The 23,802-nt window shown below is 41.8% G+C and overlaps 3 protein-coding genes across 3 annotated transcripts; 1 reads left to right on the forward strand and 2 right to left on the reverse strand.

The window, feature by feature from the left end:
• The first annotated feature begins 3,916 nt into the window (after nt 1–3,916).
• Nucleotides 3,917–5,835, forward strand: LOC131689246 (gastrula zinc finger protein XlCGF57.1-like). Its single transcript, XM_058974208.1, has 3 exons — nt 3,917–4,072; nt 4,130–5,182; nt 5,236–5,835. The coding sequence occupies exons 1-3, from the start codon at nt 3,956–3,958 to the stop codon at nt 5,722–5,724; spliced, it is 1,659 nt and encodes a 552-aa protein (XP_058830191.1). The 5' UTR covers nt 3,917–3,955; the 3' UTR covers nt 5,725–5,835.
• Nucleotides 5,797–7,486, reverse strand: LOC131689253 (NKAP family protein CG6066-like). Its single transcript, XM_058974221.1, has 2 exons — nt 6,117–7,486; nt 5,797–6,052 (listed from the first exon to the last, which is right to left on the reverse strand). The coding sequence occupies exons 1-2, from the start codon at nt 7,358–7,360 to the stop codon at nt 5,881–5,883; spliced, it is 1,416 nt and encodes a 471-aa protein (XP_058830204.1). The 5' UTR covers nt 7,361–7,486; the 3' UTR covers nt 5,797–5,880.
• Nucleotides 7,487–16,467: 8,981 nt separating this feature from the next.
• LOC131689264 (actin-5C) lies at nt 16,468–19,290 on the reverse strand. The gene is made up of 2 exons (XM_058974233.1): nt 19,098–19,290; nt 16,468–17,904 (listed from the first exon to the last, which is right to left on the reverse strand). The coding sequence occupies exon 2, from the start codon at nt 17,894–17,896 to the stop codon at nt 16,766–16,768; it is 1,131 nt and encodes a 376-aa protein (XP_058830216.1). The 5' UTR covers nt 17,897–17,904; nt 19,098–19,290; the 3' UTR covers nt 16,468–16,765.
• Between the last annotated feature and the right edge of the window lie 4,512 nt (nt 19,291–23,802).

A 23,802-nucleotide genomic window follows, 5' to 3' on the forward strand; every position in this document is an offset into this window, starting at 1 on the left:
AAAGATACTCGCCTCTGCTCTCGGAGATCACCCAGGTGCCCCGTCATGCACTGCTTCTGAATCAGCCACCACATCCAATGTCAAAAGAGTCGACACCTAGCAGGACCAACATGTATCACCACCCAACCGAAGCGACCGATTCATTTTAAAATACGAATCTAGGGGCAGATCACTCTAGGAATGTATGACAAATTTGCATTAAATTAGAAAAAATGCATTTAGTTGCCATTTTTGCATCAACTTTGCACTCCCTCGCAGAAACATTTGTTTAACAAACGTCCTACAGTAATTAAGTTTTGTTTTTTTTTTGTGTTTCGAATTCATCTCGTCAGTAACTAGCACCATCTGGGTGTCTAGTTAGACGATGTATCTAAACTAGTACCCAAATTAGCACTAGTTAGACACAAAAAATTCCAAACAGTTCACACGACATATGTGAACGCCTAAAGCCACATGTCCCGAGTGAACAAAACAAAACTTAATTAAAATTAGGTCTTGTGCCCTTAACGCGCAAAACGGTTTAGTCTAATTTTTATTGCATAATACCAGGCGTTTGGTTTCTTGAACCAAAAGACAAGAGTTCGTCTTCGCTTTCTCGTCAGCAAACCAGAGCTATATTTGCTTCCCGGGACATCACTCGGGACATGTGGCTTTAGGCGTTCACATATGTCGTGTGAACTGTTTGGAATTTTTTGTGTCTAACTAGTGCTAATTTTTTGTACTAGTTTAGATACATCGTCTAACTAGACACCCAGATGGTGCTAGTTACTGACGAGATGAATTCGAAACACAAAAAAAAACAAAACTTAATTAAAATTAGGTCTTGTGCCCTTAACGCGCAAAACGGTTTAGTCCAATTTTTATTGCGTCCTACAGTAACTTTATTCGACGTTTAGTTGAATGCAGGTCTATTTTTTGTAGGATTTTGACGTCTTACACGCAACTCAAAATGCATTATGAATTTCTATTTTGATGGAAAGAAATGCATTTAATTTCGCTAATTTTTCAAAATGCATCACTAGTGATCTGCCCCTAGGTAGAAACACACAGTCAATAAATTTAATCAGAGATCAGTTATTATTTGATAACAAGAAATATCATCCGGGGTGGGAATTTGGGCGTAGTTGATAAATCGATTACCTTGTACGCAGCTCGTCTAGGTACGATTCTCAACCCCGCACATAGGGTTAGAGATTTTTCCCAAAGAGATTTCTCTAACCCGAAAAGAGGCGAAAGATCCTAAGGTTAAAACCTCTATAATCAAAAAAAAATATCATCCACCATCCTACTCAGACTAAACAATGCGTATGCCCCCTGCATAATAGGTAATACAGTCGTGATTCGCTGGCTGGTCACTTTTTAATTAGTCCTGCTCTGATTGGACCATTGTCCAATTAAAAAGCATCTGAATGCCTAAATCTTATGTCAAATTTACTGTGACAATCACAATTTACTGTGACAACAAATAAAGATGTCAATGAATTTACACTATTAACGTCTCCTTTGGAGAGCTTTTGAAATCTGCCAGTTGGTTCAACTAGCGAATCAAATTCATTAGTTGGACAGAGGTTGTTACCCAACCCGCGAATTACGACTGTAGCGGAGATCCAACTAGAAAGCAGTCCAGTTAAAAAGTGCCCAACCAGCGTACAGTCGCGATTCGCTCGTTGGGCCACAGCATCTGTCCAACTAACAAATTTGATTCGCTACTTGGACCGTAAATCCATCTGTTCACATCTCTAATTGTTGTCAGTTTGATTGTCAAAGTGAATTTGACGTAAAATTTTGACATTAGGATGCTTTTTAGTTGGACAGTGGTCCAACTAGCGGAGGTCTAACTAAAAATCCAGGTCCAGTTAAAAAGTGACCAACCAGCGAATCACGACTGTATAACGATTGTACCCATAAATATTTGTTGCGGAACACTTCAGCAATCATGTCTGAACACACAAGACTAATCTTCGGGGATGTTTGCGAGCCAAATCTTGTCTTCGATATCGATTATGGAAAACGAAAAAGGTGAACAAAAACACGAGTTAAATCACTCCGAAGAAAATCCAGATTGCAACGAAATCAAAATGATCTCGAAATGCTTCAAGAAAAGATAAATTAATTCCGGAATAACTTTTGCAAAGAAACGACTAAATGTCAGTAACCCCAGCGAAAAAAATACAAGCTGCGCTATTGGCATCTTTACGCAGAAAATATATATAGGGGGCGCTACATGCTTGAGGTGGATGTTTTGCGAATAAACTGTCAGATCAGTAGAAAATTTTCAAAAGTTTACGCAATTTTTGCATTTTTTAAGAAAATTGGTCACATTTGTATAAAAAACTGAAAGTGAAGTGGAAGAAAACTAATTTCCTTCAAGATGGCAATAGATTTATCATGCAAAAGAGGGATATTGTGGCATATTTTTAAATTTTCCTTTTTTTACATTTTAACGACATTCAATTAGCTAGAGAGAGCTAGAGGTAGGGAAAGTTATGAAAATTAGAGCCATAGTACTCAAGTGAGAGCAAGGATGTGAAGTAAGCAGATCGGACAACTAGAAGCGGCAGGGTCATTAGAACAGGCTTAATATCGTACGGGTTTAATCTTTGTCTTCTGCTAATGAAGGTCGAGCTTAAGCAGTATAACTACGAATCACCCGAGTTTACTAGCATGTGTCCTGATAAAGGTAGACGTGTCTATCTTTACCGTGACAACCGACTTTTAATTTTTTTTAATCTGTATAAAACCACTTCGTACAAAGTTGTGTATACTCGAAATGAGAGCTAATTCTTGCCAAAAGTGAACTTATTTTTGTTATGCCTTGATAGGTTGTTTAAATATTCTTAAATCGGGCGGTTGTGAACCCTAACCTAGAATCACATAATACACATTTTCGATGATTTTTTATGTTTAACTTAAGTGTATCTACTAAAAACTATTATCATTATTTTCAAATCGTTTTTCTTCCCCTCTGAGTCCATTATTCGATTATGATTGATGCGTATTTACGGAAAAACATCAAAAAATTACATCAATTTATTTATCATAGATATAAAAAACACAAACATCCACCTTATCTTGTTTATGCTATTAATCTGTAGATGTCGCAGCAGGTAAATGAGCATTGCAGCAAAATGCCAATTTACATTAACGTTTCCGAATGTTCACGCAGAAGAATCAGGCCTTTTTGAATCAACAAAACGTTTAGTTGAATCAAAAACGTGGCGAATGACTGTTTCAAACTGAAATGGGCGTTTTTCGAAAGCATGTATTTGGTTTAGTTCAACAAATGCTTCTGTTTACATTTTAAATAGAAACATTGTTGAATCAAAATAAAATTTGTTAGATCTAACTGATCCCTTTGTTAAAAACCAACTGAGTCTTTGTTCAATTTCAACTAAATTTGAGTTGTTCTCTCCTTTGGTTAATACAAACGATTTGTTTTTGTTTCTTCAAACTTGTTTGTTCGGTTAAACTTATCATGATTTTGTTGTTTCAAACGAAATATTTGTTGAAACTACTGAAAAGCCAACAAATGAATTAGTTGGTAATTTCAACCAACAGTATTGATTGAATCAAACCTTTATCTTGTTTGTCACTATATCAAACGGGAAAATTGTTATTTAAAACCAAAATTTGTTCATTTTTACTATTTTTTTTTCTGCGTGTTGGAAGAATATAATTATAACAACGTTGATTATAAAGCGTCTTTGCAAGGTGGGTGCCACCTACGACCATTTGAATAAGCGTTCTCGATATGATAACCCGAACGTAGTTCATCTAGTCGCCATCAGTAGCACTGTCAGCAGTTGGCAGAAATGATTCAGATCATCTTTCGCTCAGCTGTCAGCAGCAGAGGTAAATAAAACACATCAAAGTGTTGTAAACAATCCGTTTATCGCCGTCTCGCAGATTAAATCTTTTGTCGTACTGTTTTCGACCAAAAGAACGCAATATAATAATGGATTACTTTCAAACGATATGCCGAATCTGCCAGGCGCAGGAGAATTTGTGTGATTTGACGAATAAACTAAACGAATGTGTCGCGGAAAAGTTGTCCTCACTGACCACGATCCGGGTAAGTTCCAATCAATTTAAGGACGAGATTGATTATTATTATTCCTTCAACGTACAGATCCAGCAAGAGGACGTACTACCCCGCTGCATCTGTGTAGAGTGCGTCAACACGCTCAACCTGGCCTACGACTTTCTGCTGCGATGTGAAGCGGCCGAGCAGAAGTTACAAGACGAGATTCAGCTACAACAGATGGAAGCCGATAAAGACTCTCTGGAAGTAGAAGATCAGAAACCTCTGATCGAAACGGTCGAGTATCTAGTAGATATAGTCGATGTAGACGTACCGGTTAAGGGTAACTCTAACCAGGATCTAGATGAGATCAAATTAACAGATTCCGTGAATCCAACTGAGATATCCGAGGAGGCAAATCAACCGGAAGAGCAACTGGACGGTTCTATTCCGGTGTCGTATGCCATAGAGGAATTTCTGGAAGAAAATGAAGAGGACATTGTGGAGGAAGAGGACGTGGTTAGTGTGTTGTTCGATGACTCGCAGAATCCGTCGGTGTTGGAAGCGGCGAACACCGGCGAGAAGAGATTTTTTTGCGATACTTGTGGGGCGGGATTCGAAAAATGTCCCGATCTTTACAAGCATCTCAAGGAACACGGGAAAGAGCGGTTTCAGTGTAAGGAGTGCGATCGTTGGTTTTCACGTCGGGCTCACCTCCAGAGCCACGAAGTTATTCATACCAAAGAGAGGAACTTTAACTGCCAGAGCTGTTCGAATTCGTACACGAGCAGCCGGAATCTGCGGAGGCACGTTAAGAGTGCTCATTTGGGAGAGAAACCGTTCGTGTGTGATTTGTGTGGGAAGGAATTTTCACAGAAAACGGTTCTGGAGGCGCATCACAGCACCCACGTCCAGGAGCGGAACTTCTGCTGTGAGATCTGTCGAAAATGGTTTAAATCCAGCAAGTTGCTTAAGCTGCACGAGTTGAGACATGTGAAAAGTGAACTACCGAGGCAGGTAACGGAACCGGTTGAGTGCGACGTTTGTCACAAACTGTACTCGAGCAAGATTTCTCTGCGGAGTCACAAACAGATCCACTCCGATGCGAAGATTCTGTGCACTTTCTGCGACAAGAGTTTCAAAATTAGGGCACATTTGAAGGTAGGTCATTGGCGATTTTTGTGAGGAATGATGTTGAGGATTTATGATTTTAGGTCCATCTCCGCAGTCATACCAAAGAGCAACCGTACGAGTGTACGATTTGTCATAAAAAGTTTGGCTACGAAACATCGCTCAAAACGCACAGGATGGTGCACTCAGACGAACGTCCGTACAAGTGTGACACGTGCGAGCTTTCGTTTCGGCAGGTTAATCATCTGAAGGTGCACAAGTTTCTGCACAGCGGTCAGAAACCGTTCGAGTGTACTGTGTGTCACAAATCGTTTGCCCTCCGGGGGAACTTGACAATTCATATGCGAATTCACGATGGACTAGCTAGTAGTCCTTTTCAGTGTTACCTGTGCGAGGGGAAGAAACTGAACGATTCGAATGCGCTGAAACGACACCTGAAGGCACATCCCAATGCGAAGGCGGTTAAGATGGGCACACTGACGGTGATTATCGAGCAGGATGACGATCCGGCCGACGAGGAAGACCAGCAGGATATGGCAAGTCAGTCTGAACCGGTCAGTAATCAGAGCTGATGTTGAAGGGAATGGCTTTGGAGCATATTTTGTGGTCCGAAATCCTTTCACGAAAATTGAAAACTAGAGGTAGACATAAATAAAATTATTTTCTATTCAAGTGTAGAAAGATGTCCATTCCATAGCACTAAAGTTATGTTATAGCCTAAAATGTGCTCAGTGCTTGTCACTGGCTAGCTTAGCACTAATCATCTCCTTGAACTGCGACAGAATCTTGTTCTCCCGCTTCTGACGTTCCTCCTTGCTGAACATTGCCAACGCACGCTTCTCGTCCGCCGAATAGATCTGGTTTTCCTTACGGATACGAACAGCCTCCATGCGACGATGTCTGTAAAACACATCAAATTTTATAACAAAGTTCGACGACCCCAAATCCAAACCAAGCATCTTACCTGCTTCCGCTCATGACGTAACCAACCTTCTCGAAGGTATCAATTTCATCCGAAGTCAAACCAATCTCACCACGCCGAGGAATTCGTTTGCCCTCGGTAACGTACGCTGCCATGGCAGCACCCTCTCCCGGAAGCAGCGCACGGCCAAAGTCCTTCTGATTGAGATTGCCACTTGTTTTAACCGGACCGACAACTCCGTCCGCAGATTCCTCTTCCAGCGCACCCTTGGAGCTACCCGCTTTAGCCAATCCCGACGTACCGATCAACGACTTCTCCACCCATTCTTCTTCTCCATCCGCTTCCTCACTATCCGATGACGACGAACTATCCGAGGATGACGCTTTCTTTTTCTTCTTCTTCGAGTGTTTCTCCTTTTTACGCTGTTTCTTGGAGGACTTTTTCTTCTTTTTATCCTTTTTCTTCTTCTTTTTCGATGCTTTTTTCGCGGCCTTCTTCTCCAGCGCCTGATCCCGTTCATCATCGGACGAATCCCGCGGTGAGGGTGAATCCGCCCAAGCCATCGCAACACCTTCCTCGCCTATGATTTCCCGCTGCAATCGCCGCGACTGAAGAAATTCATCATCCATTCCATCCTTGTTGGATCGGCCACGGTGACTGCGATCTGCATCACGTCGATATTGTCGTTCCTGGTACATATCGTGTTCCCATTTCTTACTGGAATCACCCGCCCCATCTCCATCTGCTGATCCGTTGTAACCTAGTCCGAAGCGATGCTTCTCCTGATTTTGTCTGCTCCGGGACTGCGATCTTCGTCGTCGCTCTGGTGTTCGTGATTTACGACGGGACGTATGCTTGTTACGATCCTTGGATCTTGATCTCGATCTGGATCGATGACGACGTTGACGTTCCTTTGATGGTGATCGAGACGGCGACCTACGCCGCCGGTTTGGGGTCCGTGATTTGTGTTCCCTGGATCTGGATCTCGATTTGGACCGACGACGATGGCGACGTTCTTTTGATACTGACCTGCGATGGGACTTTGCTTCATTCTTACGCTCGTCACGGGATCGTTGTTTAACGGGAGAAGTGGAGCGTGATCGTCGTCGATTTCGGTTCCTGCTGCGAGAACGATCACTACTGCTTTTGCTACTGCTCCGTCTGCTGCTATCACTACTGCTGGAACTTGGACTCCGTTGTTTCCTTTTTTCGCGAACCTCTCCTTTCCCGTTGTGATGTTGGCGGCTGCTATGGGTTCGCTCCCGGGAGCGGCTACGACTTCCCATCCGAACGGTTTTCACTTATTTCACGGTAAAAATAAAACTTTGTAAACGTTTCAATTCAACACGAAAATCGCAATTTTATTTTCAAACGTAGACCAGATTTTTGTTGATTTTCGACAGCTGTCATCAGCAGTGGTGCCAGATACAATGTGTAGCTGCTCAAATACACCGAACCAAAACATGCACTAGATTAGATTTACTACAGTGCTGCTCAAGCGGTGAGTAGAGAACTAAGTGCAAAGTAGAATGATAATCGTCAAGGAAATCGTTCCTATTTTGTGGCCGTTCGTGCAAAAATGGATTATTTGCAATATTTTATACAAACTGGCACTTACATTCATTTTTCCAACTCCATTTCTGAGTACCTGCACTAGAAAATGGTTTTTCATCCTGGTATTATGTCGATTTATCTGCAGAGTCTCAATACTAATTAAAAATACGACCGTTTTGATGGACTGAACCAAATGGCGTAAATCCCTCACGACCAGTGCGGTAAAATATCAATTTCAAACGAAAATATTCGTTTCAATTGAAACTGCGAGCCTTTCACTGTAAGCATACCACCACTATATCAGTTGAGTTCTGCTGCCGTCTTCGTTTGAGTCGCTCAGAGTTCACTGTCAATTGAATAACAGGTTCTGGTCATTTGACGTTTTTGCCTGTTTAGTTTCTATTGAAAACCTACCTCACATTAGCATGGTCTCAGTTAATGGAAGTGAACCATTCCAATGAACCACTCACAAATGAATATGAATGAACACTCACTGAGATGAAAATAACTCCGACCAAGATAATAAATACATATAGGGTAAAGGCTATGATAAGACGAGACAACTCAAGACGGATACAGGTAGGAACATTTTTTCTCTGTATGAGTGAGGTTGTCATTTTTTCGAGTATTGTTTTGATTTGGTAATAATTATTTTTTATCAGTAGTTTCGAGATAAAAATGTAAAACCCGGCCTTTTCTCTCTTTTCACCGTGCGCCAAAGAACCGGGATGCTCGTCCGGATGATTATGTTTACTACCAGCGGCCCGGTGGGCATGCTTAATTTTACAAGTTTAAACAAATTCACTCAAAAATGACAAATGTACCGACCCTTTCTTTCTCCTAATCTTGGAGCAGTTGTCTCTGTATTTTTAGTTTCTCACCTTTCTTTTATCCTGCTGAATGATTGTTGACAGATGACTGTATGCAGCTAGCGAGGTTGGCAGTGCAGCCAATTTCTTTGTCATATTTAGATATATTGCTTATTATAGCACATAATAATGACCGTTTTATTAACTCTTAATTTTCCAAAATGGAACTAATCAATCCAACATTTTTATCACATACTACATGTTTCTAGCAAATTTGGCCAGCATAACAGCCTATTTATCAGAATCAAATTTGCCACTAAAATTTATATAGAGATGGCCGTACTATCAAAATACAGAAATATACAGAAATCGTATTACTAGTTGCCTTGTCTTGTCTTAAGAGTAAAAGGTCGAACTCGTTAAAGGTCCAAGATGATAAATAACGGAAATCGATGGTTAAAGTCATTTTAAACGAAGGCGCAGTTGGTTGAGTGGTAAGCGTGACAGCCACCCATCCCAGTTGGTCTGGGTTCAATCCCAGCCGAGGTCGTAGAGATTTTTCTGAAAATTTTTCCTTCGGAAGGGATGTAAGGCCGTTGATTTCCGGTCCATGAGTTGATGGGTCGATATCTAGTTACTAACAAATGTCCTCCTCCCGTGATACTTTTGGAGTACGCAGTAGTATATACGGCCTCTAGCAAAAGCACTTGCTGTAGGCCGGACGAACGTTCCTTCTGCGATCTACTTTCGGGCCTGGCCGATGCCGGTTTTGATCAATAAACACTTTAGGATTACCAAGAGTTGCACATTGAAAGATGTTTTCCTAATCCCAAGCATAATTACCTTCTGATTCCCTGTGCAACTTCAGCTAGTCCAGATCGATAACGGAGTGGCAGCCAGGGGTGGTCGTATAAAGTCAAGCTCAAGTTCAAGCTCGATGGTTAAAGTCATTTTAAAATCAGAGATGAGGCAACATGGATACCATTTAAAAAGAGGTTTATTTGAAATCCAAGATGACGGCCTTTGGTTACCAAGAAACAGTGAAAACAACTATCAATATGGGTATCATTTAAAATAGTCATAAAACACCGGAATTTATGAATTTAGACCATCATGAAAACAAAGATGGCGGTTTTTCGGTAACCACTAAAGCGAAACCATAATCAATATATGTCTACATTGCTTTTGCAAGTACAAGTAGTCCTGGTCAGTAGTTGACGTAAACTGATGATTGAGGACATTTTGCAATCGATCCAATATGGCGACTTTTGGTTACTTCAATAAACCCACCATCGATATGACTTGTTTATAGCATTCATGTCGAGCAAAATCTTTTCGAATTTTTTCTGATAGAGAACATCGACTATTCTCGTGTCTGTAGACTGTGCTCGTAATGTGTTCCTATAGAACCAGTGTGGAAGTGTTTTACCCCTTCACCATGTCATCGGAACAGGAAAATATTGGTAGAGGTGCAAAGAAAATTGCTGAATTACATATTTGATTTTAGCAATGACTTTGACAGCTTCGTACAATAATTATAGCATATTGCATAATTATTTTTCACAATTTCTTAAATTCGCAGATTTCAGACAAAATATAATGAATCTAGTAATAACAGCTTGTTGGAACTGGTTGCAATGAAAAACGTATTTGGTAGTACGTTCATCTCTATTATATTTTTGTTGCAAATTTGATTCTGATGAATAGGCTGTTATGCTGGCCAAATTTGCTAGAAACAAGAAGTATGTGATAAAACTGTTGGATTGATTAGTACCAGATAAATGTTGGCGAAATGTGTGTTAATAAAACGGTCATTATTATGTGTATTATAGCAACATATCTAAATATGACAAAGAAATTGGCTGCACTGCCAACCTCGATAGCTGCATACACTCATCTGTCATCTGGCACAAGAAAGGTAAGATAACCAAAAACACGAAGCCAGTTGTCTCTTCTTGTCTTAGGCTTACCTGGATCTCATTTGACTGGTGCTCACTGGGTAAATTGAAAGCGGATCTATTCATTTGAGAGGATCAAACGAAGGAGGTTGACTATGAATTGCGACTCATTTGAAAGCGACGGTGAGTGAAGAGCCATGAACCGAGCTTCAGATCAACAGCATCTGATGCGTTAAATGAATATGAATGCTACCGTAGACGACTGATTGACTGCGTTCATTCAGTTTCGATTGAATGAAATGAAATTTTACTGCACTGCTCACGACCAGCGAAGCCATAACGATACGGCGCTGAATACTTTTCGTACAGGTGTAAAACTCCCTCCTTGATTAAACACTTCCCAGTTAAAAACAAAATATCTAACACCAAATATGTTTGGTAGAATTCTTCACTGTGAAGGTAGAGAGCATAGAGTGATCACATATAGATCCAAAAATGGCCGTTAACAAGTATACATTCGAATGTTTACACAAGTATTACAAACTTATTAGGGGCCCTTACACGCGCAATAAAACTAAAGTGATGAAGCTGAGGCAAAATATCGAAGAGCTCTACGAATTCATGAAAAGCAGGGGAAATGTGCACGCACAGATCAGGGATCTAGTGATAAGCAACCAATCCGCCATAGCAGCCGCCGAACGCGAACAGATGGCGTTACTGGAGAGAGCTGAAAAAGGCCGAAAAGGTACTGAAGACGGTTCTGTGAAAAAATAAGGGAAACATCAGGAGAGAAGGAGGAACCGATGAAGGACAGTGAAACAGCCGACAAATGGAAAGTGGATGACGAACCGTACCGTGAAAAGAAAAAAAAAAGACCTTCGACTGCGCCAGGAGAGGTATAAGGGAGACGGTCTAGTCATCAAAACATACGACGGCTCGACGTACGCTGCGATCCTCAAAGGGCGAGAGAGGATCCTACGCCGAAGGAGAGCGCAGTAAGAACCAGGCGCACTCAGAAAGGTGAGATTCAGTTTGAGCTGAAGAAGGATCCACCTATCAAGGCCTATCAGGAACTCGTGGCAGAAGCGACGGAAGGAGAAGCGAATGTGAGTGCTTTAGTTCAGGAAGCGGTGATCGAAGGCGGGAATTTAGACGAAATAAAAACGGAAGACGAAGTACTAATAGAGCAATGTAACTTATCGCCAGCCGCAGCCAACCAAGCTTATGCCGACCAGTAAGAGCAAAATCGGATGGTCTGTGTGCTCGTTACGATTGATCCCTAAAGCCACTAATCAAACGGAGACAGACAGAAACTGCAAGGACCTGGATAAATTTTATCTTTTTTAAAAAATGTGGGGAGGCTTCTTATGCTCAGTGTACAAAAAGGCAAAGGCAGGCCAATGATGATGGAGATAACCCAGCTAGTCTCAATCTTTGCAAAGTTGCACAGCAACTGTTGTTGCCGGCAACAACAGAACGTTGCATTTATTATAGAACCTTATCGTCCTCATCCCGATAACGGTATTTTATTGTTAATTGAAGCTCTAGCCTCGATAGGTCATTCGCCCTTACCCAACAACGGTAACTGGGTGGTGGAGAATACAGGGATGGCGGAAATCCAAGTGATGGGCGGTTACGCTGTCCCAGAGGTGGTGAATAGCACACACGAAGGTTTCGCGATCGCGAGGATCAACGATGGAACGACGCCAGACGAAATATTCGCTAACAAAATAAAGATTATGGTGGAGGGACAATCGAGTCACCAACAACAAGCTCCTTATAAGGGCGAAAACGAAAAAAGCTCCCGGTTCGGACAGTATCCCTAGCGTGACACTGAAGACCGCGATCGTGGCCTTTCCGGACATGTACAGGATAGTTCTGCAGGAATGCCTAGACGAAGGCTACTTCCCAGATAGATGGAAAATCCAGTATTGCTGCCAAAATCAGGGAAGCCACCAGGAGATCCAACATCGTATCAGTCTATATGTCTGCTGGATACTCTTGGTAAACTTCTGGAAACTCAAAAGGCTGATGAATTACGCTGAATGGGAGAACGGCCTATCACAGACGCAGCTCGGATTCTGAAAAGGGATCTCGACAGAGGACACCATCCGCACAGTCACCGAGAGTGCGGAGAAAGCATAGAACCAAAGGAGTAATCGCTACTGCGCCGTGGTAACGACCGACGTGAAGAACGCGTTCAACAGCGCAAGCTGGGTGGCTATCGCCGTAGCGCTGCACAGATTGCGGGTACTGGACTATTTGTGCATTGTGCAATTACTTTCAGAACCGTGCACTGAAATACGAGACGAACATGGGGCAGAGATCGATTAGGGTCACGTCGGCAGTATCTCAGGGCTCCATATTCGGTCCAACGCGCTGGAAAAGAATTTACAACGGAGTGTTAACTGTGGATGACGTTGTTCCGACGATAACTGGAGATACACTTGAGGAGATGTTGATGGCAACGTGGAAACCTGGATGGCTGATGTCAAGTTGCAGCTGGCTCACCACAAGACGGAGGTAGTGCTGGTCAGCAACCGAAAAAATTAAACGTGTCGAGATAGGTAATACCAAATGATGGTTTTACGAGAACGAGAGTATGGCATTACAAGAGGTTTAGTCGATAGGCGTACTGGAGAAAGTCGTACAAGTCGGCAGTGGTCTCTTTTAAAGATCCGCTTCAATCAAAAACCAAAAAAGAAAGAAAAAAGACAATATTACATTAAAGTCTACCAAACGAACAATTTTGCTGGATAATTGTTTCAACAGTTATTGTTCAGCCTGTTCTATTCTAGCAAAGGCTTATGCAGCGTACGTTGTTTGTTGGGCATAGTTCAGAAGACATCAGATGGGGGTTTTTCCATAGTTTATCCCAATTTTTGCTTAAAAATACTGTACGATGGAGTACTAGCAGAAAGATTAAAAGGAATGATAATGTACCCATTGATTCCCTCAAATTAGGCGATGTTTAAAAATATTTCACGATAACATATCTTCGCGGGGAACATCTTCCTTGTTGTTCATAGCGAGTGTATGCATGCAGCACGGTGACTGAAGAATATAAAACGACGAACGTTCATCTACGAACACCAGACAGCAAACAAATAAAAGTATACACTGTGAAATAAATGTTCGCAACGGTAACTGTTCACATTTACGGAGAGCTTGTCGGTGGTACAAATTAACCATAACATTATAAAGGCATGTGGGTATGCAAATCTCATTATTAAATATTGAAATTCAATTGAATTTGTAAAATCTAGAACAAATACGCACTTACTTGGAGTAACAGCTTGCCAATTAGCTCCTTCGAACATAGACCCTCACAAATTTGCTCTTTCACAAACACTATGCCATACTTTATTTCAAAAAAAGAATAAAAACTTTTACACTATATTTGGCATTTTGACCGGCCACCTCATTTCACACTATAAAGCTAATAACATCGACGATAAAAGCCACTTTAAATTTTCTTTATCTTCATCGATATAGCCCACTGCGACGAAACTCATGAGCGCGACAATTCATCCGAATATACTGGATGACACTCATCTCTCTCTTTATTTTTCTCCGCATCTCGCTCAATTCCCGTGAGTGCGCGACAGAACAACCACACAGCCACACGGCATGATCACGTTCGATCTCGTTGCGCGTGTAAAATGGCTGTCGCTCTCTATATATGCGGCGATTTTTCACCAACTTCAAACCTAGATCCAATCAAAATACACTTTCCTTTGCTCTTTTTTCACGGCAATAAACTTTGATCTAATTCTTGTAGATCAATTTTTTTTCACCACGCGACACTCACACGGGAAGTGAAATCCGCACTTCCTTCGCGGCACTGCAGCGGGATGCCGAATTCGCGATACCGCTTTAAACGCACCAAACGAGCCTAAAAAACGCGATCGAGACCGTATTTTGAACGGGGAAAACACTATATCACGACAGTTTCGAACTGTGATACGTGTCCTACAAAAAATTATACGAAAAAACCGGCTGGACGGGACTGTATTTTCAAAAGAATATATTCCGAACCGTAACGCGACGCGATCGCTGATGAAATGAACGAGAAAAAGCTTTTGAGTTCGGTGGCGATGTGCGCGTGAGCGTGGTGTCTGCGCAGGCGCGCGCAGATGATCGCGAGTTCGAGCGAAGTGAGCAGTGCTGCCGTATGATTTTGTTGACGATCTGAAGCGATCGAAAAAGAAATTGAGTTGTCGGTGTTTAATGTGAAGAAAATAAATTTAAATCTAGATTTCGATTATTCATTTGTGTGAGTTGAAGTGTTTAAAGCTCGATCGTACTTCTTGAAGGGATGGAATTGCACCTTCAATTTTTACAGCTCTCGGGTATGTGGAACAGTTTTCACAGTTCTAAATATCGAGCTGCCAATCTGTTTCTGTTAAACGTTGTCATGATTGAGAAGCTGATGTGACATGAACTCGGGAACTTGGTAACTTCCCCCAAATTCAAAAACAGTCGAAACGACTTTGATAAAGATTGACTATTGGTGGAGCTAGGCTCATCCAAATTTATCAATGCTCTGTAGTGCGACAACGAAATATTCCGTAGCCCGTCGTTTAACCCTTAAATGCGATTTTCCTTGGCGCCAATTTTTCTGAACAGACGCAATTTTCCTATACCTTTCATTTCACAAAATTTATGGCCCTATTCTGCGCGGCGTGTGACGTGAGACGACTAATCTCACCTCACTCTACGTGACTTTTCTCACCCAATTCTGAAGTCACTTCGTGTGACGTGAGACGCCCATTTAACCGCAATGGGGAATCTCACCTCACTCGAGTCGACTCTCAGAACAGGGTGATAAAAGTCACGTAAAGTGAGGTGAGTTTAGTCACCTCACGTCACACGCCGCGCAATATAATAAGGCCGTTAGTTTGTTACCAAATAGGAACGGTACGCATTTGCGGTATCGAAATTACCGATCATTTAAATTCGAACCACAGAATAAGACTATTCGATTCATCAATCGTAAAGGGATGTTTCGGATATTCCTGTAACTCAGAAGACCGGACTCCGAACGACCTATTGAACCTAAAACCAATTATGTACAGCACATCACACACACGCGTGTACCGCGCGTCGAGTTTGAACACAGAGAACCAAAAAACAAGTTTTTTTAATTCGCATGATCATCCCAGAGGAAAGGACGGCCCCCGCAGACTGATTCCTGCTCCTGCTTCCTTCTCGTCGTGTTGTCTAGCAACACCGATGTGCAGGATTCATTCCTTCAGTACTGCGAAGATCCACCCTTTCCCTGTTCGCTTTTCTGCCTTTTTATTCAAATTGAATCAATCCATTCATCTTATTCGTTAGTTTTCTTTTCTCCTATAGTTTTCGTTTGTTTTTTTTTTTTCAAACGCGCAATCAACGTCTCTCACTCTCCGCTAAGGGTGTTGTAAGGGAGTGGCTTTTTTCGATTGTAGGAAATGCGGAAAAATAAAGTGGAAAGTGAAAATTGAATAAATTAGCTGGCTGCGCACAATGCCACAATCGTGTATAAATTAAACGCTAATAAATAATTGTTTAAGCCCTACAAGCTAACGCCAAGTGGGAATTAATCATTCGATTATGGATGTTTTTTTCGTGCCTTTTTACTGTGACTCTCTAGCCGCCTTACAGGCGGCACCGGCGTCGACTGTTTTAAACTTTTTTTACGGGTTTTCCTTGATTTTTTCTTCCCTTTATCTTATGCTGTCTCGTTATCAAATACAGAAAAAAATGGAAGTATTATTTCGATCATTTTTTGTTTTTTATCATAATAAGTAGTAGTAACTTTTTTGGTTCTCTCTCTCGCACTCGTTTATCGGTTACTCTTCTTCAAATAACGATAGTATGTATAATAATAATAATAATAATGATAATGCGTATGTGTGTATCTTCAATAAACATTTCAAATTGAAAAAAAAATAGGACGACTAAGTTTGCTCTCGCTCTCAATTGTTCTGTTCGCTTAACCTAACTGGCTACACGTAAAATAAAATACACAAAAACTATAACGATTAACCGTGTGTGATGAGGTGACTAAATAATCGATTCAAAACGAGAAAAAAAAATAAACAATGGAAATATGGGGGACGATTTGACGACAAAAAATACACTACTCGCTTCGATTATTATAAGTAATAATACAGGAATTGTCTTTTTATTTTTAAGTTTTTTCCTCAAATGTGTCTTTTTTTACTGTGTCTTCTTCCTCTTCGTGCTGGAAATTATCTTGTTGCTGTTGTTGTTCTTGTAATCTCTCTCGCGTAATTTCGCTTCACTTTGCGCTGTTTGTATAGTAGTAGTAGTTCTTGTTGCTGCTGTTGCTGTTGTTTTCCTCATTGATGTTGTTGTTGGTAAAAGAGTGTTGCTGTTGTTATTATTATTATTGTTACAGTTAGTGCTAGTCGCTTGTGACAGCTTAGAAGCACTTCCTGTGAACAATGGATGGGCCGGATTCGTCGTATTCCTGCTTGGAGATCCACATCTGCTGGAAGGTGGACAGCGAAGCCAGAATGGAACCACCGATCCAGACGGAGTATTTGCGCTCTGGTGGGGCAATGATCTTGATCTTCATCGTCGACGGGGCAAGGGCGGTGATTTCCTTCTGCATGCGATCGGCAATGCCTGGGTACATGGTGGTACCACCGGATAATACTGTGTTGGCATACAGATCCTTTCGGATGTCGACGTCGCACTTCATGATCGAGTTGTAGGTCGTCTCGTGAATACCGCACGCTTCCATACCCAGGAACGAGGGCTGGAACAGAGCTTCCGGACAACGGAAACGTTCGTTGCCGATGGTGATGACCTGTCCGTCGGGAAGTTCGTAGGATTTCTCCAGCGAGGAAGAAGAGGCAGCGGTGGCCATTTCCTGTTCGAAGTCGAGGGCAACGTAGCAGAGCTTTTCCTTGATGTCACGAACAATTTCACGCTCGGCAGTGGTGGTGAACGAGTAACCACGCTCGGTTAGGATCTTCATCAGATAGTCGGTCAGATCGCGACCGGCCAAATCCAGACGGAGGATAGCGTGTGGCAGAGCGTAACCCTCGTAGATGGGGACTGTGTGCGAGACACCGTCACCGGAATCGAGCACAATACCGGTGGTACGACCGGAGGCGTACAGCGATAGCACGGCCTGGATGGCAACGTACATGGCCGGTGTGTTGAACGTTTCGAACATGATCTGTGTCATCTTCTCACGGTTGGCCTTCGGGTTGAGCGGGGCCTCTGTCAGCAGAACCGGGTGCTCCTCGGGGGCAACACGCAGCTCGTTGTAGAAGGTGTGATGCCAGATCTTCTCCATATCGTCCCAGTTTGTGACGATACCGTGCTCGATCGGGTACTTCAGGGTCAGGATACCACGCTTGCTCTGCGCCTCATCACCGACGTACGAATCCTTCTGGCCCATACCGACCATTACGCCCTGGTGCCGGGGGCGACCCACGATCGAGGGGAAGACGGCCCGGGGTGCATCGTCACCGGCGAAACCGGCCTTGCACATACCGGATCCATTGTCGACAACGAGCGCGGCAACCTCTTCGTCACACATGTTGATATCTGCGGGGGGAAATGGATGGAGAGAAAAGATCGGTTAGTTTACTCGCATTTATTTAGTGCCAGCAGCTTTTTCTCTCGCTTTGAAACGGTAGTTTTTCTTTGCGAAGCAAGTGAACGGTTAAAATTTGAACGTGGCTCTGGAGGGGGTAGATGGAAAGTGTTTTATCTAGCTGTTTTTAGTCGGCATACAGGTGCTGCGTTGGCTTTTCTTGATGTGAAACTAGGGTGCCATATTTCCGCAGTGTATTTTGAAAACTTTTTAAATCTTAATTGTTGCAAAATTTCCAATTACTCGAAAAAGCTCCCCGGGATCGACTTAAGCCATGTGCAAGCATAAAGATAAGGAGAACACATGACCGTGTCGCAATGCCCGACTTATCTTGAACGTAACCACGTCATGGGTACAAGTGGAACACTCATCAATCAATGTCCATGTAAAATCTGGAAAAATTGAGCAACGTTCCTAACCATTCGTTCAAATCTTTTCTGTTCGATTTGATTTGCAAAAGCACAGGGAAGCTGCCACTTTGAAAACAGGAAACCTGAAAGAAAAGTAAACAAGTGAAAAAAGAAAATATTCGACACCCAACTTTGTTTTACAGACGTCAGGTTCTTTCCGTTAAATTTCTGCTGCTGCAGTAGTCATTATTTTCGGCATCATTCTTCACTCAGCCTAGCGTAAATTTTACATTTAACACACACATATACATGTAATCCGCAGTACCGTCTCGCTTACTGCATGTGTGTGTGAGAATATAATATAATGGCCGAAGATACCGAAAAAAGAAAAAATCACTATGGTGGTTGCTTGGATAGAATCTTGCTCTCGGCAGCAGGTAGCCGAAAGAATGAGATCCTTTTGAATATTAACTACGGCAAGGGCCGAGGCAGTGAAATTTGAAAGAAAAATCGTCGATTTTTAAAATCAGCGAATTGACGAAAATTAAATTTTCAATAAAAAAACGTAGAAAAGTAGGCACCGGCATTTTGTCTTGTCCAGACACCGCAGAATAAAATTCCGTAAAAGCCGGGCAACGCCCTAGATTGAACCGTTACCATGTTCCAGTAATCCTTAACTACGCAAGCAGACCATCTTTTTTCACGTAAAAAACTAATTGAATTAATTTTCCATCCCTTGAAACCGGGAACCATTTCCCGACCATAATTACCGCACTGAATAATCACACACGCACCGGGGAAGCTTTTTTCACGGTTCCAAGTCCAAACGAGATCTGCTGCAGAAGTTGCACACCGGTAGTCAGTCAGTCAGTCCAGGAACCACTGGTATTCCAAGGAGTAGTAGGTACTTTACTCTGGCGATTTGACACGGGAGAAACACACGCGCGCGACTACCTGGTTCGAACGAAGGGGAGCGAATGAGCAACCACGGTTCGCGCTGGTCGCTGGAAAGCGACGCTCTGCTAACGGCTCTTTTTTGGACTTCCAGCGAAGAAAAAGCTCCCTCAATCGTGAATGCGAGTGTGTGTGGGTATAGTATCTCAAGATCTCAACAGCCACCACGTAGTTGCCGGCAACAGCAATTCAAACTTCGTCGCTGGAACGAAAGCTCGCCGGTCTCAAGCTCTCGGTTTCGATTTCGCTCACCGCCGCCTCTCACCAATCGGACCAATCGGGTGAACATGACCATATAAGGCAATGTTTGAAAAATGCTTAATTTCCACGTAAAGTCATCGCGTAGCGGTAACTCGCTCCCTTCCCCCGCGTGCGGACGAGCTCTCACGATTCCCCGCACCCAATCCATTTAGCGGCAACCGGCATTCTCTCTACCACCATGATGGTTGTGTGAGTGAGAGGGAGTGCGATTACGGTTGATGGCTGCCTTTTTTGAATAGTCTTGGTCGAAGAGAACGGGTTGCGACGAAAGACGGGGAGCGGGTGCGAACTTGAAAAAAAGCTGTCGATGATGAGTGAAAGACTTTAGCGGGATGGTAGGCGGCGGCGGTATGATGGAAAGTCAGCCGGGTATCGGGTGCGTCACAGGAGCAGAGATGTCAGGGTGGTTCTCGTTGCCAGTTTTGCATTTTTATTATCAAAAGAATTTATTTTTTTTTAATCTGAAAAATATTTTTTTTGAGAAATTTCTGATTAACTGAAGGAAATGTGACGGTCGAAAATTTGAAATTCCGTTACCTTCAATTGACAATATATTCTATTTTTTTTGCTTTTATTCATTTTAGATTTATTTTTTTGCGTTTAACTCCACACTCCGAAAATTATCTTTTTAATTGTTGACTATCTTAAAATAAGGGCGCAAAAATCAGCTGCCAAAATTCACTTTGAATGAAAATCCCGGATAAATCGTCACTCGCCAAACACAACGGTCGATAGTAAACAAATGAGAAAAGCATTCTCTTTTCTTAGCTGCTGTGTACTGTGATTGGTAAGAAACGGTTTTCCGGGATTTTTCCTCAAAGATAATTTTGACAGTTGACTTTCACGCCCTTATCCTAAGTTTGTCTCAAATTTGAAATTAGTAAAAGCAAGAATATGGAATATATTATGAGGTAACGGATTAATTTAAATTTTCAACTGTTTTACATTACCTCAAGTTAACAAGAAATTTCTCAAAAACAATTTTTTCAATTCGGTAAATAATATCTTATTAGAAACCCAAAAATTGCTACTCTAATTTTGTCAATTTTAACAGCTGATTAGCTGTCACACGTTAATTTTAAATTAACAGAGAATTAGGTAATATTTTCTAAATTTTTACCAAGTGCTTACTATTCGGAAACGAACTCGATTGTGTCAGATGAGCTAGTCAACGGGACAATTCTATTAAAAAAAACTATCAACGACAAAATCCGACCACTGGTGGACAGACCATTTTCAATTAGGAGTAACATTTGAAAGGGGCGAATGTACTATAGTTCTGATTAGGTGGTTTCACACTTTCTAACTGCACCTCTTTTTAACTGGACCTCAGTTAATAGAATCATTGTCAAACTAAAAAGCAACTTACTGTCAAATCTCATGTTAAATGGACTTAGAAACCCAAATAGACAATAGTTGAATATATGGAAACATTCATCATAAATTACTGTCAACCTGTTTGGTCACTTTTTGACCATAAGTTCAGTTCAGTTTTCATAATTTAAGTTTATATAAGATTTTACAAAGCATATTCTGTCCTTGCGACTTTTATCTTTGGTCGTTCAAAAATTATTTGAATATTTGGTTTAGGTTCGTTCACATTTCACACTTTAAAAACTTTAAATATTTTAAATATGAAAAAAACTTGATGAAATAAAAATTTTGCTGAAAAGCAATCTAATATATTTCTAAAATTGCCTCATTTCAAAATTTGATTACCACAAGAAATTGAATTTGAGTGCCGATCGAAGCAAAAATGATTTCTGGAGATTAATAAAACAGTTATTCTTTGGTATTTTGGCATCTAAAGAAAGCTTAATTAATTTCTTATAACACATTTTTAAATAGTTTCTTGTGCAACCAATAGTGAACCATGATTTTCTGATAAGTGGATGCGAAAACGTAGACGTCCTTGTTAAAAAAAGTACCAGAAACTAATTTGTCCTGCAAAATCATCTTTCACGCCAAAGAATTTTGAATAATAAAGCAGCATTTTTATTATTTTGTACTCATTCCGGTTGAAACTACTGATAACCAGAAAGTTAAAATTCTGTTTAAACATTCAAAAGACTTGTGGACTGCAAGAAAAAACATTTATCGACGTTAAAAGTCCTTAACAAGGCAACTACTTCGAACCTTTTATAGTATTAGTCGATTTAAACTGATCTAATGGAGGCTGGTAGACAGTTTTCCCGAACATATTCAATCGATTCTTGACCAAGAAAAATCTGAAGAATAATGACGTTAAAACCTTTCCAATCTTCTAAGTTACGAAACTTTTCAAAATCAAGGAATTTATCACTTCCTCAACTTGAAACCTCCCAACCAGTCCCCCCTCCCGAACAGCTCCAAACTGCCGCGTGGAACATATATTACGAAACCACCGGACAACAAATTACTTCCCGACCCACATCGAAACGTGTGGAAAGCAACCTTTTCGACTTCTCACGTATCCTCTTATCAGGTGCCGTGTGTTACAACAGCAAACAATCGATGAGTCACGTGCGCGGTTCAAGTCATTGTCGTTGGACCGAGTTTGACCTTGAAATCGTTTGAACACCATTCCTGGTCGGTAACTTCTGGAAACTTCGAATCAATTAAGATTGCCACTGTTCAGGACACTACTCGTTCCGGTCGGTACCCGATGTCCGACACTAATCACCAAAAAAATGAGATGACGGACCACCTACTGCAGTGTGTCCAGATAATCCCACCGATCCGCTTACGTGGCCGTTAGTACGATCAACCGCCTCTGCTCGGATGCTTGGGTGCGCCACAACCCACTCCAACGAACATTGTTTTTTTTTTTTTTTTTTTTTTTTTTATTTTCGTTGAGGTCTTGCGGAGGCGCACCACTACTTTACCCCACACGTTACACGTCTGTCATGCAAGTTTTACCACCTTGCCGGTGAATGAAAAATTCCAGAACTGTCGCACCACACACTGCTGATTCGAGTCGAACACGGAAAACAACCTGTTCCGAGGAGTAGCGTTCAAAAATAGAAGTTGAGGGGGAACAGTTTCGTCGCCAGATTCCGATTTTCCCAGCACAAGTCACTTTCGAACAAGAGCTTTTCAACCATAGTCCATAGTTGGGTACACTTTAGTGATTTTTTGAAATTTTATCACAATCACTGACCGCAGTCACATAAATGTCCTTTTTAGTCCTTGTTCGGTGAATAGTGGTTGGATGGCACTTGTCGAACATATTTTCACTTGTTTACTCTTTCCACAGCTTTCTTATAGGAATCAAAACTTTACTTACATTTGGTTTTATTAAATATAGATCCTAAATTACAAATAAATTAATTGTGTGTATTTTTTTCTGCGCGTGCTATTGTTCCTTCAAGGAAGAGCCGATGCGTAGCTTCTAGTTTTCACAGAAAATGGTTAAGCTACGACTGTTTCTTGTTTCTTTTTCTTGCAGACACCTCGACACTAGAGCCACTCTTTGACTCGCTTTTTAAACTAAATAATGTTCACAGCACGATTACAAGAACTGTAGTGATACAATTTTTAAACAACACTCAGATTATAAATAGTACCCCACCATTCGAGCCGTTGGCAGCATACCCGATCGCTTCGCTTTTGACCATATATGGTATTACTGGCAGCACGAGGAACCACCACAGGCGCAAAACTTTTGCGGCACTCTGCCTCGTCTCGTCTCGTCTCCTCAGTATCCAAAACCATTTCCAGCGCGGCAGTGCCTGCTTTGCCTGTTCGCTCACACGAACACACGCTCACTCGGTCAGTTGGTTTCGGTTTGCTGTGCTGTGCTGTGCCGTGCCATGCCAACTCCCATATCTATTCGCTGCCGCCGTCCGTCGCAGCGGAAGTCATGTGTGAAGTTTGAGCGAAGAAGCGAAGGCCCAAAACGGACGGTTATAGCTCATTTTGGAACTTTTCTCGCGTGTTCCGACTCTTTCTTATTAAGGGATTCGAACGATTCGAGGATGAAGTTGCAACCGGCCGCTCAGGTTGTTCCTTCATACATATGCATGGTGGTTTTGGTGTGTAAAAAGCATATCGCATTATCATCCCTGGGCACGGTTTTGGAACGAGAAAGCCCCGGCGTCCACCACAATCACCACCACCACGACCACCATCAACAACAACACCTTGAACCGCAACCGTTTGAGACTCAAATCCGCCAACACAGAGCCGAGATCCCCGATCAAATATGTGTATTCAAGTTTATTTTATTGCTATTATTTGTCGATTGCTATTTGATCGCGGGTCGCCGGCACCCAACCCCGTAACGATAATAATTTTATTATACTG

Source organism: Topomyia yanbarensis, chromosome 1 (assembly GCF_030247195.1).
Source record: "Topomyia yanbarensis strain Yona2022 chromosome 1, ASM3024719v1, whole genome shotgun sequence".
NCBI lineage: Eukaryota > Metazoa > Arthropoda > Insecta > Diptera > Culicidae > Topomyia > Topomyia yanbarensis.